Consider the following 17548-nt stretch of genomic DNA (forward strand, 5'->3'; position numbering starts at 1 on the left):
TTAATCACCGCTAAAAAATCCACTGTATTAATCTTCAGAGAGGAGATAAAATTAAGCTCCACAGAAATATCTGAAAATAGTAATAAAAAAGACTCACAAATCAATGTGTGTGTAGTGACTTTTTAGCGCCTTTAGCCAACCACTTGATCAGTTTCTGCAAATGCCATGCATGTGAGCCTCCTCTTTGATCTGGTTAGCTTTGTGAACGACGATCTCATTGCCTCACCTCCACACACGTGTCCACCTTAACCAGCAACAAAAAATACACTATGCAAAATGGCAATATATATATATATAGCTTGATTCCATTTATAAGCTTATCTGCCATATTGTACACTTCAATCACAAAACATGTCGCATTTTAAGCATTTCATGATGTCTAGTGAAACCAAAAGTTATCCCATTTCCAAAAATGCCAAGCCCATTTTTATACATCGCATGTTTGAAATGAATTATGAGGCGGCCGACAAATTTTTAATCTCACTCGAATTTCTAACCATGAGATTGCGCCCTAGTTGCCAAAAAGATGAATGCAAAGGCGACGACGGCCCATATATGTTGAGATGCCTATTCAATTCATGCTTCATCTAGTTACTCCAAAAGTCTAAACTGACGGAGAAAGGCGGACAATATATTTCAATACTCCCTCTCACGTCTGAGCTTCTTTTAATTCTTGGACATGAGGTCGATGTAGGCCATACTTTTTTTCAGTACTGCGTTGGCAGGATCTTGAACTCAAGAATTAAATTCATGCTCCGGTCAGTTACTCCAAAAGTCCGAACCAGTGAAGAGAGGCGGGCATATGTTCAAACAATGCCGAGGTGAGCAAGATTTAATAGCGCGGGGCAAGGCCGCTATAGATCGATGTGTGAGGTAGGAGGTCTATGTTGCTGCAATCGAGGATGATGGGAAAGATGCAAAGAAAACACTGAAATCGGCGGAGGAGAAGACATCGACGACATGGGAAGGGAGGGTGAGAATGGGATTGGGCCGGGTGGTGTGAACGGAATGGCTCCAGGATGTCGGACATAGATCCGATGGCTATGAAACATGCTCAACAGATTTCTCCAATTTTCCAGGCAAGTGACTGGCCAACACCTCCGTTTCCCGGAAAAAAAATTATATGAGACCAGGTCTCACAATTAGCAGGTGAGACCCGCCTTGATGGATGACACGTGGCATTCATAAATCACAAAGCATCTAATCTCTCCCCCCTGATTTCAGGTGGGGGGTGGGGTAGATGCTTTGTGATTTGTAAATGTCACGTGTCATCATCAGGATGGGTCTCACCTGATAACCCGTGAGACCTGGTCTCATATAATTTTTTTCCCGTTTCCCCATTTAGCAGCATACATCAAATCATTTCATTTTTCTTGTGATTCCGCGGGGCATCGTCGGTTCTCCACACGAAAAAGCAGATAGATCCACGCATGCAATGGACAAACCCATCGAGCTAGAATAGTAAAAAGGATGGGCAAAAGGATGCTCTCACAAATCTGACAAGATCCAGGCATTTCAGCTAAGGTAGAAACTAACTGCTGGCTGCTTGACACCTGGCACCAAACAAGGAGCTTAGATTCTGAAAATTTCTTAGATTCTGCAAAGGCCCCAGATTAAAGCTGTGCATAGTGCATGCCTGCATTACCGCCTTTTCCCGAAATCTTGAGGCACGCCCATGTGGCTGCCCAAATGCATATGCCCACCATGATCCAGACGCAGACCAGACACCAATCGATCTGTATGTCTACTGGCTATAGCTAGCTAGGCTTTGGAGTTTGGAGGTGCATGGATGCACATGCACGCCATCTGTCCATTAACTAACATAACTAATCCCTAGCTCCTACCATCCCCTGTAGTAAGATTCATGCATCTGTCCACTAACCAACTTAACTAATTCCAAGCTATAGGACTAGAATATGATCATCTAAAATCAATTTCATTCTAAACTGATTTACCACCGGACTTGGGTAAGCAAATTAACCCGTACTTGTTACTGTTTAAGTAGCTAGCTAATCAATCAGCTTTCATTTCCATACATATATAATTAGCTAGCACAAAAGAGTGGACGATGATATTTGTGCTTAGTGGTGGTGCAGTGCGTGCCGCCCACTCGTCGGAACAGAAGAAAATGTTGCACCCTACCTGCCCTGCTTTAGCCTAAATCACGCAGCTTTAGTACTTGGATTAGCTAATGGTAGATCACACGTAGTGGCAGCACGTATGCTTAGCTTTCGACTTTGGAGGCCATAAATAGTAGAGTAGGACTCGCATGCTTCCTTCATGTACAGTGCAACAGAAGATCGATCCAACCTGCTACTGGCTTCCTTGTTCTCGAAGGCTCCGCCGCTCTGCCATTTGCATGCACATATAAAAAGAACTGGCCAGTTAGCTAGTTCATTCCATAATAAATTTGCACATATATGCTCTAACTTGTCGTAGTTCTTTACTACTCCTATCTAACTTGTATTACCTCTGTTCTAAGTTAGGGCAAATTTGACAAGTTTGACCAATAGACGAAATCAAATCATAGAATAAACTGTCCGTGAAACTATTTCACGCGGCTGACCCGTGGCGCCTAGCTCTCAGGCGCTGCACTAGTGCAACGCCTGGGAGCTAGGCGCTGCACTAGTGCAACGCCTAGGAGCTAGGCGCTACACTGTATAGTGTGGCGCCTAGCTCTCAGGCGCTGCACACTGACTTAGTAATTTTCGGATCACACGGGTGCGACGCTGGCCGTGTAGCGCCTAACTGTGAGGCGTTGCACAGTGTAGTGTGACGCCTTCATGTCGGGCGTCACACAAAAAGGTCAGCCGCGTGAAATAGTTTCACGGATAGTTCATTCTGTGATTTGATTTCGTCTATAGGTCAAATTTGTCAAATTTGCTCTAAGTTAGTTGTCTTAGATTTAGATTTGCTTAGAAACAGATGTACGGGACGAAGGGAGTATAAACTTATTCGCCAAAAAAGAGAAAGGAGTATAAACTATTTCAAATTTAAAAAAACATACAGCGAGAATAAATTCCTATAATTTTCTTCGATATTAATTTATATGAGATTATGGAAGCTAATACTATATTCCCCTAGATGCGATCGGTCGATGCATGCATTATATACGGGTGATGATGGTGACCTGATCGAGCTTTGGTATATGCTGTTCCAGTGGCTGGCTGAGCTCATTCCATCTAGATGAGAATATCTACTTTTCTTTTTTGCATTGCATTGCATTGCATAGATCCATTGGTTATTAGTTAGTTAAAGCCAGAATATATACGTCGCCGTCTTTTCGTGGTCGACCCGTAGCTCTCAGTGGACCTGGAATCAACTCGTTATCTTGCCCGACTATTATTGGCCAGTCAGTTTCTTCGACACGTATATGCATACGTATGCACATAAATTAAAAAAAAATGATCAAAAAATTAAGCCAGTTAATTAAGGTTAATATAGTAGTATTTGTTGTTGTTGTTGTTGTTGTTGTTGTTGTTGTTGTTGTTGTTGTTGTTGTTGTTGTTTTCCACCTCGTGGAGAACAAATCAGAAAATTCATTCATTTGTGATCTGTTCATACCTAGGTCACCCCACCTTAATTTGGTTGAACGTATATAGTACGACTTAGACAGGTGATACATCGATCAAGGCGTTAGATTTGGGCACTGCTCATGCCTTAGTGATTAAGGTTTAGAGGTAGCTAAGCTGGCAAGGTGTAGCTATAGCCTTGTGTGGGTGGGGGACTGGGGTAGGTTGGTATTGTCATTCGAAATTCCTTGGAAAGCCATGCATGCATATGCACGTCGCTCTCCATCGACCTACACCTTGCTCGATCTTCGTCGACCATTCCAAAGTTTTGCTTTTTACACTATGCTGACCAAAGTAAAGGATGATCGGCGCACTCTATTCTAGCTACGTAGCTAATTCCAAGGTCTAGTTTTCCACCAGAAATAAAGTAACTATTTTTACATGAAATTACCAAGTGTTCGATTAACCATGGGTAATCTATGGACGACATCAAGAAAGCGGGGTGTCCCTAAGATTTTGCAGGAAGAAGCTTTCAGAAAAAAAGGAAAAATTTACACTATGGTCTTTGTCGATGTTCGCGTATCGCCACATCGATCGTCACCCAACATCGACCTCCGTCATCGTCGATGCGCCATCTGAAGGAAGAGGGAGTTGTCACCACACCCAGATCCGAAGGAGCACCATGGCATGCAATAGAACCAAAATGTTGTGTCACGTCAGCTAGAGATCATCCCGATGCTCGTTGGACCCCAACATTGCCGCCCATACGCGACATCGTTGGAGAGGAGGAACATGACAATCAACCATATTCCACACACCCTACTTCGAAAAGCCCAAACCCTCTGTACAGGCTCTATTGTCGCCATTCGAGGAGACAACAACCGCCAACCCTAGCATCATGAAATACCTCCATTAGCCTCCTAACGGCGTAAAAGAAAACATCGTTGTCGCAATGGAGCCAATGCCGAGGGCAAAATCCAGTGGCATGGTTGCAGATGTCACCCCACCGAGCATGCTTAGCTACTGGCAGGTGAGCACATTCTCAACTTCCAGGGCTCGATCAAAGGGAGAAGAGTACTGAACCGGTATATGGTCTCTGGAGCACGGCTAATCTATGATGACTACTTTGATGAACCATGGCTTCGTCGACGGTTCCGTATGCGCAAACCATTGTTCTTGCGCGTGGTGGAGAGACTGGAGGCACACGATCCCTACTTCAAGCTCACTAGGGATTGTTGCAGACAACTATCATTCTTTGCTAAGCAAAAAATGCACAGCTACTCTGATGATGCTTGCACTTGATACCGCCGTCGATGCCGTTGGTGAGATGGTCCAGATTGGGGGGGGGGGGGCAGCACATGCCTGAAGTCCACTGTCAAGTTTGTTTGCGTTGTGGTGTAGGTGTTTGGAGCGGAGTATCTGAGAAAACCAAATGTGCAGGATACAAAAACGTTGTTGGCTATTGGAGAGGCAACATGATTTCAGGTATGCCCGGTTCAATTGATGGCACCAAAGAGGCCACCATCATATTGGAAGCAATTGCATCACATGACTTGTGGATTTGGCATGCATTCTTTGGAACGCCCGGTTCTCACAATGACATCAATGTGATTCAGGGATCTCCCGTGTTCAGGAGTCTTTATAATAAGGAATTACCGTCGTGCAACTACACTATCAATGGTTGCGACTACAACAGATGGGGTACTATCTTGCCAATGGTATCTATCCTCAGTTGGCGGCATTTGTGAAGACCATATCTGATCCCAAGGCAACAAACAAAGTCACTTCGCAACAATGTAAGAGGCAGCTAGGAAGGATGTGGAGAGGGCATCCGGAGTTCTCCAAACTCTTTGGGAAATTGTTCATGGAGCTGCAATGATATGGGAATCAGAGGTTATGGCAACTGATGACATGTTGTGTCATTTTGCACAATATGATTGTCGAGGACGAGGGTGATGGGGTAGACCAAACCAATGATTTTAAGATACCTGGAGAACAAGTCCACATTGCGGAACAACAAGATGTAGATCAGCTTATGAATTTTGTGCAGATGCATGAAAATGTTTAAGATCATCAGATGCACGTGCAGCTACTCAATGATCTTGTGAAACATATGTGAACCTACAATGACAACAAATAACTAATGTTTGAATTATGCATTTAAAATAAATTTTACGTTCGAACTATGTATTTATCAAAAATATTATTTACGTGCAACATTGACGTGTATGATGGATGTGCATGGATTTACATGAATTTGAGAGTTAGGATTGAGGTGTGCGATTGTCGGGCAAGACATATGAGAGGCTGTCAGGCTCCGTCCGGCGGCGTGCTCGGGCGCGTCCGTCGATGCATAGGGGGCCAAATTTGCCAACTTCAGTTATAGATGCCCTGAGTTCAATTCACAACTTGTGCATCTTTTTTTGTTGAATTTATAACCACCTGCTTTTGAAAAAAAACTACTAACGATTAGAGGAAGGTGTGTGTGACTAGCGAAGAGATGAGAAACAATGGGAGGGAATCCCACGAGCGATCAGAGCATCTACAGCCGGACCTCTTAAACCCACCTCATACGTCTGGGCGGGCCGTCCGGTCACTGACCCATCACGATATTTTGAAACAGACCTCTCAAACGGCCCTTAAACGCCCGGGATGACCGGTAGCCCCCATATCCAGCCCAAATATGGGACGGTTATTGGGCGCCCTGATGCGCCCGCCAGTCGGACATGGCCCATGCTGGCCCACCCAACCCCACTTATATTCGTCCCCATCCGCTTGCCGGAGCAAACCCTACCCACTTCACTCCACTCCACTCCCCTCCACTCCCCTCCACCACCTGAGCTCACCTTCGGCGGTTTCCGGCCTTCTTCGCCATGGCAGGCAGCGGATCGGACTCCGATCAGTCCGGATCGTTCGACTGGGGTGTCATCCCGTGTGGGTTGGAGGAGGCGATGGCAGTCTACATTGCACTTTGCCGCTCCCGGGAGGACAGCGCCCGGCCAACGGACGGATCCGTCCGCCGTGACGCCATAGCGTCGCTCACCGGACGCTCGGGTCTTCTGGTGCTGGATCCTCGCGGTCCCGGCCGGAACACCTCTCCTTCCCCATCACCGGTCGGGCAGAGTATGAGCCCCACCGGAAACGGGCGGCCCGCAGTGGGAAGGAGATGATAAGGGCCGGCAAGGGCCGTATGGCGGCGGAGGCTGCTGATGCAGCGGCACGGGCGGCTGCAGAGGAGGAAGCCATCTGCGCCCGCATTCTGAAGAAACGGCAGCGGAGGAACACGTGCACCCTTGCCCGAGAGCATAATCGGACGGTCTGTGCCATGGTCGGAGTGCCACCGAAGGAGGAGAAGGAGGACGGCGACAGCGAGGACAGCTTCAGCGACGAGCAGATCCGACTCGATCCGTACTGCGATTTCGACTGGTACTTCCGCGAGAAGGACGGCAAGGGCGCCGGGGAAGGGCAAGGACAGCCGTGGATGAACTCCACCATACCCAAATATGCCAAATTTTGGTAGTCCGATGATATGCTAAGTATAGTGTGATGGAGTAGCCGGACGATGCATATGCGTCGACGTAGTTGCATAAGTATGTATAGATTTAAAATATTCTAATTTAGGTGTCCGAAGTCCGGCTGTAGACGCTCACATTGAGAGGTGCGCCGGACTCGCAATCAAAGAGAATCGTTCGGTAGTTTAGCAAAAACGATTTGGTGTGTCAGTTGCATCTTTCGTTAACTAATTGAGCCATGAGGACTTCTACACAGAATTAACCCATGAAATTACATGTCTCGATATATCCTGGTTGACCAAGCTTGGATATCACCGGCTAAAGTGAAGTTCTACAAGGCCGAAAGAAAAGAATCTCAAGTGCCGTGAGGTAATTAATTAACGAATCGGAAGTCTCAGTCGAGCTAGCTGGTTCACAGCAGGCAAACTACGTTGTTGTCAGAGTATTTAACCTTGTGACCATCGAGTGGCAATCAATAAATTAATTAGCAGCAAAAAGATTTGCTACCTCGACGTCGAGATCGATCGACAACGCACCACCATCGGCACGACTTTTTTTTTTCTAAAAGGAAAAAAGCTCATCGTCAGTGGGCACTCGCTACCGAGGCGCGTGGGCCCACGCGGGACGTCCACGAGAAGGAAAAAAAAGGAGGTGGGCCCAATGTGCCAGCCCGCCACCCGTCTCTCCGAAACGGGCTATAAATAGGGCCCTCCTACACTTGTCTCCCTCCCTTTTCCCTCTCCCGCCACTCGCACAGCACACTCCAGGTTACGCTGTGACGCTTCTGCCCCTAGCCAACTGCTAGTGCACTGCCATGGCCCTCTCCGACGTCGACCTCGACTTCGAGGCCTTCCTCGCCCACCTCGCCTCCGGCCTCGACGCGCCGCCTCCGACGCAGACGTCCCCCGTGCCGGCTCTGTCGTCGTCGCCGGATCTTCTTCCCATGCTCACGTCGTCGCCGGAGGCGGGCCTGCTGAGCCCCGCTGCCCCGTCGCCGCTGGAAGTACCCATGGACACGTCGTCGCCGTCGGAGGGCGGCCTGCTGACCCCAGGTGCGCTGTCGCCGGATCTTCCCATGACCACGTCGTCGCCGGAGGAGGGCACGTCGTCGGGATCGGCGGGGACCGTCGCCGTCGCCGGACCAGACGACGGCGACAGGGAGCGGAGGCTCCGCCGCAAGGTGTCCAACCGCGAGTCGGCGCGCCGGTCACGCGCGCGCAAGCAGCGGCACCTCGAGGAGCAGCGCGCCGCGGCCGCCACGCTCCGGGCCGGGAACCGGCACCTCGCCGAGAAGCTCCGGGTCGCCAGGGCGCGCGCGGGGCTCGTCGCGCTCGCCAACGCCCGCCTCCGCGCCCAGGGCCAGGCCCTGAGCCGACGCCTCGACGCCGCGCGCCAGGCCCTCGCCCTCAGGCAGCTCTACGCCGCCGCGTCGGCCTCCGGCGGCGCCCTGGACATGCAGGCGCTCGCCTCGCTGATCCGGTAGCGCATGGCACGGCGCGGGCGCACGAGAAGATGTTTTTTGACCTGCTGGTGCAACATCGATCGAACGAACGAACGACGAACGTACGGGCTGCTATTAATCGAAACCCATAAGAAGCTATTATGCATGATCCTTGATATATAAAAGCAAGAAATTGTGTACGGAAAATGGCACCAAAAAACGTACTTGCTGCTTGATCCATGCTGCTGCTCGAACATCGCCGATTTCTGCGCTCCCTTTGATCGGAAACGGACGGCCAGGATCGATCCAGCGAGCATGAGATGCTCTTCCGCTCGCCGCTGGATCTCAATTATTGTTGTCTCTGTGATTTAGTAGCTAGTGCTGCAGCTTTGCTATCGATCTGTTGGCTGATTACTGGATGGATGTATCCATCGTCTCTCTCTCTGTGTCCTTCTTATTCCTCATGTTTGGCACCTGTCACCCTCATGCTTGTCTCTCTAAATATAATTCCTTGCTCACCGGCCGAAAGTTGGTGGACGAGTTGCACATATGCTTGTCCTCATTGTCTCATCATTCTTCTCTCCCCTCCCTCCCTTTGTGTATGTGTGTGCGAGAGAATGTGTGTGTATATATGTATGAAAGCGATGATGCGCCATATATTAATTTTGTTGAGTATCGATCGATTATTCTCCTATGGGTACATACGCCCATGGCGGCTTTATATATGCTCATCTATGTCTGTTTCTGATGGTGGTGGTGGCGAGTCGTCGTCGGAAGCATAGACCGCGAGGTAGTCATTGTGGTTTGCGTCTCCTTTTTTGAGAAATCAATTTACGTCTCTAGTGTCTTTACGAACCACTGCCTCTTTTGTGTTGCTTTTTCCAAGCTCATTTCGGTGATGGCGCTTTCACCATTCTTTCTGGGAAGAACGTTGTGGAATGATGCATGATGTGAAACAGTAATTACACCAGCCATAAGAAAAACCTTTGGGAACGCCTTCTTCTTTTTGAGAAACCGGTTTACATACCTCTAGTGCCTTTACGAACCGCCGTTTCTTTTCTGTGGTTTTTCCGAGCTGCTTCCGTTGATGGCATTTTCGCCACCTCTAGTGCCTTTCTTGACTCAAGTTGAACTAGTTGATGTTGGGGATCGTAGCAGAATTTTAAAATTTCCTACGCATCACCAAGATCCATCTATGGAGTATACTAGCAACGAGGGGAAATGAGTGCATCTACATACCCTTGTAGATCGCGAGCGGAAGCGTTCCAATGAACGAGGTTGATGGAGTCGTACTCGCCGTGATCCAAATCACCGATGACCGAGTGCCGAACGGACGGCACCTCCGCGTTCAACACACGTACGGAGCAGCGACGTCTCCTCCTTCTTGATCCAGCAAGGGGGGAGGAGAGGTTGATGGAGATCCAGCAGCACGACGGCGTGGTGGTGGATGTAGCAGGATCTCGGCAGGGCTTCGCCAAGCTTCTGCGAGAGGGAGAGGTGTTGCAGGGGAGGAGGGAGGCGCCAAAGGCTGTGGTCTTGCTGCCCTCCCTCCCCCCCTTTATATAGGCCCCCTGGGAGGGGGGCTCCGGCCAAGAACCCATCTATGGGGGGGGGGGGGGGCGGCGGCCAAGGGGGGGGAAACTTCCCCCCCAAGTCAAGTGGGGCGCCCCCCCCCCCCCCCCACCCTAGGGTTTCCAACCCTAGGCGCAGGGGGGAGGCCCATGGGGGCGCCCCAGCCCACTAAGGGCTGGTTCCCTTCCCACTTCAGCCCATGGGGCCCTCCGGGATAGGTGGCCCCACCCGGTGGACCCCCGGGACCCTTCCGGTGGTCCCGGTACAATACCGATGACCCCCGAAACTTTCCCGGTGGCCGAAACTGGACTTCCTATATATAATTCTTCACCTCCGGACCATTCCAGAACTCCTCGTGATGTCCGGGATCTCATCCGGGACTCCGAACAACTTTCGGGTTTCCGCATACTCATATCTCTACAACCCTAGCGTCACCGAACCTTAAGTGTGTAGACCCTACGGGTTCGGGAGACATGCAGACATGACCGAGACGCCTCTCCGGTCAATAACCAACAGCGGGATCTGGATACCCATGTTGGCTCCCACATGTTCCACGATGATCTCATCGGATGAACCACGATGTCGAGGATTCAATCAATCCCGTATACAATTCCCTTTGTCAATCGGTATGTTACTTGCCCGAGATTCGATCGTCGGTATCCCAATACCTTGTTCAATCTCGTTACCGGCAAGTCTCTTTACTCGTACCGTAATGCATGATCCCGTGGCTAACTCCTTAGTCACATTGAGCTCATTATGATGATGCATTACCGAGTGGGCCCAGAGATACCTCTCCGTCATACGGAGTGACAAATCCCAGTCTCGATCCGTGTCAACCCAACAGACACCTTCAGAGATACCCGTAGTGTACCTTTATAGTCACCCAGTTACGTTGTGACGTTTGGCACACCCAAAGCACTCCTACGGTATCCGGGAGTTACACGCTCTCATGGTCCAAGGAAAAGATACTTGACATTGGAAAAGCTCTAGCAAACGAACTACACGATCTTTGAGCTATGCTTAGGATTGGGTCTTGTCCATCACATCATTCTCCTAATGATGTGATCCCGTTATCAATGACATCCAATGTCCATAGTCAGGAAACCATGACTATCTGTTGATCAACGAGCTAGTCAACTAGAGGCTTACTAGGGACACGTTATGGTCTATGTATTCACACATGTATTACGATTTCCGGATAACACAATTATAGCACGAACAATAGACAATTATCATGAACAAAGAAATATAATAATAACCATTTATTATTGCCTCTAGGGCATATTTCCAACAGTCTCCCACTTGCACTAGAGTCAATAATCTAGTTACATTGTGATGAATCGAACACCCATAGCGTCCTGGTGTTGATCATGTTTTGCTCTAGGGAGAGGTTTAGTCAACGGATCTGCTACATTCAGGTCCGTATGTACTTTACAAATATCTATGTCTCCATTTTGAACACTTTCACGAATGGATTTGAAGCGTCGCTTGATATGCCTGGTCTTCCTGTGAAACCTGGGCTCCTTGGCTAGGGCAATAGCTCCAGTGTTGTCACAGAAGAGAGTCATCGGGCCCGACGCATTGGGAATCACCCCTAGGTCGGTAATGAACTCCTTCATCCAGACTGCTTCTTGCGCTGCCTCTGAGGCTGCCATATACTCCGCTTCACATGTAGATCCCGCCACGACGCTTTGCTTGCAACTGCACCAGCTTACTGCTCCTCCATTCAAAATATACACGTATCCGGTTTGTGACTTCGAGTCATCCAGATCTGTGTCGAAGCTAGCGTCGACGTAACCCTTTACGACGAGCTCTTCGTCACCTCCATAAACGAGAAACATATCCTTAGTCCTCTTCAGGTACTTCAGGATATTCTTGATCGCTGTCCAGTGTTCCATGCCAGGATTACTTTGGTACCTTCCTGCCAAACTTACGGCAAGGTTTACATCAGGTCTGGTACACATCATGGCATACATAATAGACCCTATGGCCGAGGCATAGGGGATGACACTCATCTTTTCTCTATCTTCTGCCGTGGTCGGGCATTGAGCCGTGCTCAATTGCACACCTTGCAATACAGGCAAGAACCCCTTCTTGGACTGATCCATATTGAACTTCTTCAATATCTTGTCAAGGTACGTACTCTGTGAAAGACCAATGAGGCGTCTTGATCTATCTCTATAAATCTTGATGCCTAATATATAAGCAGCTTCTTCAAGGTCCTTCATTGAAAAACACTTATTCAAATAGGCCTTTATACTTTGCAAGAATTCTATATCATTTCCCATCAATAGTATGTCATCCACATATAATAAGAGAAATGCTACAGAGCTCCCACTCACTTTCTTGTAAACACAGGCTTCTCCATAAGTCTGTGTAAACCCAAACGCTTTGATCATCTCATCAAAACGAATGTTCCAACTCCGAGATGCTTGCACCAGTCCATAGATGGAGCACTGGAGCTTGCATACCTTGTTAGCATTCTTAGGATCGACAAAACCTTCCGGCTGCATCATATACAATTCTTCCTTAAGAAAGCCGTTAAGGAATGCCATTTTGACGTCCATCTGCCATATCTCATAATCATAGTATGCGGCAATTGCTAACATGATTCAGACGGACTTCAGCTTCGCTACGGGTGAGAAAGTCTCATCGTAGTCAACCCCTTGAACTTGTCGATAACCCTTAGCGACAAGTCGAGCCTTATAGATGGTCACATTACCATCCGCGTCTGTCTTCTTCTTAAAGATCCATTTGTTTTCTATGGCTCGCCGATCATCGGGCAAGTCAGTCAAAGTCCATACTTCGTTTTCATACATGGATCCTATCTCGGATTTCATGGCTTCTAGCCATTTGTCGGAATCCGGGCCCGCCATCGCTTCTTCACAGTTCAAAGGTTCACCGTTGTCTAACAACATGATTTCCAGGACAGGGTTGCCGTACCACTCTGGTGCGGAACGTGTCCTTGTGGACCTACGAAGTTCAGCAGTAACTTGATCCGAAGCTTCATGATCATCATCATTAACTTCCTCCCCAGTCGGTGTAGGCACCACAGGAACATCTTCCCGCGCTGCGCTACTTTCCGGTTCGGAAGGGGTGACTATCACCTCATCAAGTTCCACTTTCCTCCCACTTAATTCTTTCGAGAGAAACTCTTTCTCCAGAAAGGACCCGTTCTTGGCAACAAAGATCTTGCCTTCGGATCTGAGGTAGAAGGTATACCCAATGGTTTCCTTAGGGTGTCCTATGAAGACACATTTTTCCGACTTGGGTTCGAGCTTTTCAGGTTGAAGTTTCTTGACATAAGCATCGCATCCCCAAACTTTTAGAAACGACAGCTTAGGTTTCTTCCCAAACCATAATTCATACGGTGTCGTCTCAACAGATTTCGACAGAGCCCTATTTAAAGTGAATGCGGCAGTCTCTAAAGCATAGCCCCAAAATGAGAGCGGTAGATCGGTAAGAGACATCATAGATCGCACCATATCCAATAGAGTGCGATTACGACGTTCGGACACACCGTTTCGCTGAGGTGTTCCAGGCGGCGTGAGTTGTGAAACGATTCCACATTTCTTTAAGTGCGTACCAAATTCGTGACTTAAATATTCTCCACCACGATCTGATCGCAAGAACTTTATTTTCCTGTCACGTTGATTCTCAACCTCACTCTGAAATTCCTTGAACTTTTCAAAGGTTTCAGACTTGTGTTTCATTAGGTAGACATACCCATATCTACTTAAGTCATCAGTGAGAGTGAGAACATAACGATATCCTCCGCGAGCCTCAACACTCATTGGACCGCACACATCGGTATGTATGATTTCCAATAAGTTGGTTGCTCGCTCCATTGTTCCGGAGAACGGAGTCTTGGTCATCTTACCCATGAGGCATGGTTCGCACGTGTCAAATGATTCGTAATCAAGAGACTCCAAAAGTCCATCTGCATGGAGCTTCTTCATGCGCTTGACACCAATGTGACCAAGGCGGCAGTGCCACAAGTATGTGGGACTATCGTTATCAACTTTACATCTTTTGGTATTCACACTATGAATATGTGTAACATCACGTTCGAGATTCATCAAGAATAAACCATTGACCAGCTGGGCATGACCATAAAACATATCTCTCAAATAAATAGAACAACCATTATTCTCAGATTTAAATGAGTAGCCATCTCGAATTAAACGAGATCCAGATATAATGTTCATGCTCAAAGCTGGCACTAAATAACAATTATTGAGGTTTAAAACTAATCCTGTAGGTAAATGCAGAGGTAGCGTGCCGACGGCGATCACATCGACCTTGGAACCATTCCCGACGCGCATCGTCACCTCGTCCTTTGCCGGTCTCCGCTTATTCCGCAGTTCCTGTTTTGAGTTACAAATATGAGCAACCACACCGGTATCAAATACCTAGGAGCTACTACGAGTACTGGTAAGGTACACATCAATTACATGTATATCACATATACCTTTGGTGTTGCCGGCCTTCTTGTCCGCTAAGTATTTAGGGCAGTTCCGCTTCCAGTGGCCACTTCCCTTGCAATAAAAGCACTCAGTCCCCGGCTTGGGTCCATTCTTCGACTTCTTCCCGGCAACTGGCTTACCGGGCGCGGCAACTCCCTTGCCGTCCTTCTTGAAGTTCTTCTCACCCTTGCCTTTCTTGAACTTAGTGGTTTTATTCACCATCAACACTTGATGTTCTTTTCTGATCTCCACCTCCGCTGATTTCAGCATTGAATATACCTCAGGAATGGTCTTTTCCATCCCCTGCATATTGAAGTTCATCACAAAGCTCTTGTAGCTCGGTGGAAGCGACTGAAGGATTCTGTCAATGACCGCGTCATCCGGGAGATTAACTCCCAGCTGAGACAAGCGGTTGTGTAACCCAGACATTCTGAGTATGTGCTCACTAACAGAACTATTTTCCTCCATTTTACAGCTGAAGAACTTGTCGGAGACTTCATATCTCTCGACCCGGGCATGAGCTTGGAAAACCATTTTCAGCTCTTCGAACATCTCATATGCTCCATGTTTCTCAAAACGCTTTTGGAGACCCGGTTCTAAGCTGTAAAGCATGCCGCACTGAACGAGGGAGTAATCATCAGCACGTGATTGCCAAGCGTTCATAACGTCTTGGTTCTCTGGGATTGGTGCTTCACCTAGCGGTGCTTCTAGGACATAATCTTTCTTGGCAGCTATGAGGATGATCCTCAGGTTCCGGACCCAGTCCGTATAGTTGCTGCCATCATCTTTCAGCTTGGTTTTCTCTAGGAACGCGTTGAAGTTGAGGACAACGTGGGCCATTTGATCTAAAAGACATATTGTAAAGATTTTAGACTAAGTTCATGATAATTAAGTTCATATAATCAAATTATTCAATGAACTCCCACTCAGATAGACATCCCTCTAGTCATCTAAGTGAAACATGATCCGAGTTAACTAGGCTGTGTCCGATCATCACGTGAGACGGACTAGTCAAGATCGGTGAACATCTCCATGTTGATCATATCTTCTATACGACTCATGCTCGACCTTTCGGTCCTCCGTGTTCCGAGGCCATGTCTGTACATGCTAGGCTCGTCAAGTCAACCTAAGTGTATTGCGTGTGTTCCGAGGCCATGTCTGTACATGCTAGGCTCGTCAACACCCGTTGTATGCGAACGTTAGAATCTATCACACCCGATCATCACGTGGTGCTTCAAAACAACGAACCTTCGCAATGGTGCACAGTTAGGGGGAACACTTTCTTGAAATTATTATAAGGGATCATCTTACTTACTACCGTCGTTCTAAGCAAATAAGATGCAAAACATGATAAAAATCACATGCAATAAAATAGTGACATGATATGGCCAATATCATTTTGCTCCTTTGATCTCCATCTTCGGGGCACCATGATCATCTTCGTCACCGGCATGACACCATGATCTCCATCATCATGATCTTCATCATTGTGTCTTCATGAAGTTGTCACGCCAACGATTACTTCTACTTCTATGGCTAACGCGTTTAGCAATAAAGTAAAGTAATTTACATGGCGTTATTCAATGACACGCAGGTCATACAAAAAATAAAGACAACTCCTATGGCTCCTGCCGGTTGTCATACTCATCGACATGCAAGTCGTGATTCCTATTACAAGAATAGGATCAATCTCATACATCACATATATCATTCATCACATCTTCTGGCCATATCACATCACATAGCACATGCTGCAAAAACAAGTTAGACGTCCTCTAATTGTTGTTGCAAGTTTTTACGTGGCTTGAATAGGTTTCTAGCAAGAACGTTTCTTACCTACGTAAAACCACAACGTGATATGCCAATTTCTATTTACCCTTCATAAGGACCCTTTTCATCGAATCCGTTCCGACTAAAGTGGGAGAGACAGACACCCGCTAGCCACCTTATGCAACTAGTGCATGTCAGTCGGTGGAACCTGTCTCACGTAAGCGTACGTGTAAGGTCGGTCCGGGCCGCTTCATCCCACAATACCGCCGAAACAAGATAAGACTAGTAGCGGCAAGAAGAATTGGCAATATCTACGCCCACAACTGCTTTGTGTTCTACTCGTGCATAGTAACTACGCATAGGCCTGGCTCATGATGCCACTGTTGGGGATCGTAGCAGAATTTTAAAATTTCCTACGCATCACCAAGATCCATCTATGGAGTATACTAGCAACGAGGGGAAAGGAGTGCATCTACATACCCTTGTAGATCGCGAGCGGAAGCGTTCCAATGAATGAGGTTGATGGAGTCGTACTCGCCGTGATCCAAATCACCGATGACCGAGTGCCGAACGGACGGCACCTCCGCGTTCAACACACGTACGGAGCAGCGACGTCTCCTCCTTCTTGATCCAGCAAGGGGGAAGGAGAGGTTGATGGAGATCCAGCAGCACGACGGTGTGGTGGTGGATGTAGCGGGATCTTGGCAGGGCTTCGCCAAGCTTCTGCGAGAGGGAGAGGTGTTGCAGGGGAGGAGGGAGGCGCCAAAGGCTGTGGTCTTGCTGCCCTCCCTCCCCCCTTTATATAGGCCCCCTGGGAGGGGGGCGCCGGCCAAGAACCCATCTATGGGGGGGGCGGCGGCCAAGGGGGGGAAACTCCCCCCCCCCCCCAAGTCAAGTGGGGCGCCCCCCCACCCTAGGGTTTCCAACCCTAGGCGCAGGGGGAGGCCCATGGGGGGCGCCCCAGCCCACTAAGGGCTGGTTCCCTTCCCACTTCAGCCCATGGGGCCCTCCGGGATAGGTGGCCCCACCCAGTGGACCCCCGGGACCCTTCCGGTGGTCCCGGTACAATACCGATAACCCCCGAAACTTTCCCGGTGGCCGAAACTGGACTTCCTATATATAATTCTTCACCTCCGGACCATTCCGGAACTCCTCGTGACGTCCGGGATCTCATCCGGGACTCCGAACAACTTTCGGGTTTTCGCATACTCATATCTCTACAACCCTAGCGTCACCGAACCTTAAGTGTGTAGACCCTACGGGTTCGGGAGACAT

General features: G+C 48.4%; 1 protein-coding gene across 1 annotated transcript; it reads left to right on the top strand.

The window, feature by feature from the left end:
• Positions 1-7464: 7464 nt before the first annotated feature.
• LOC109755215 (uncharacterized) lies at positions 7465-9013 on the top strand. Its single transcript, XM_020314113.4, has one exon. The coding sequence runs from the start codon at positions 7839-7841 to the stop codon at positions 8505-8507; it is 669 nt and encodes a 222-aa protein (XP_020169702.1). The 5' UTR covers positions 7465-7838; the 3' UTR covers positions 8508-9013.
• The last annotated feature ends 8535 nt before the right edge of the window (positions 9014-17548 follow it).

The sequence above is a fragment of the Aegilops tauschii genome, chromosome 5, assembly GCF_002575655.3.
Source record: "Aegilops tauschii subsp. strangulata cultivar AL8/78 chromosome 5, Aet v6.0, whole genome shotgun sequence".
Taxonomy (NCBI): Eukaryota; Viridiplantae; Streptophyta; class Magnoliopsida; order Poales; family Poaceae; genus Aegilops; species Aegilops tauschii.

Coding starts and splice junctions, on each gene's coding strand:
- LOC109755215 (XM_020314113.4), top strand. CDS start 7,839: ATGGCCCTCTCCGACGTCGACCTCGACTTCGAGGCCTTCCTCGCCCAC.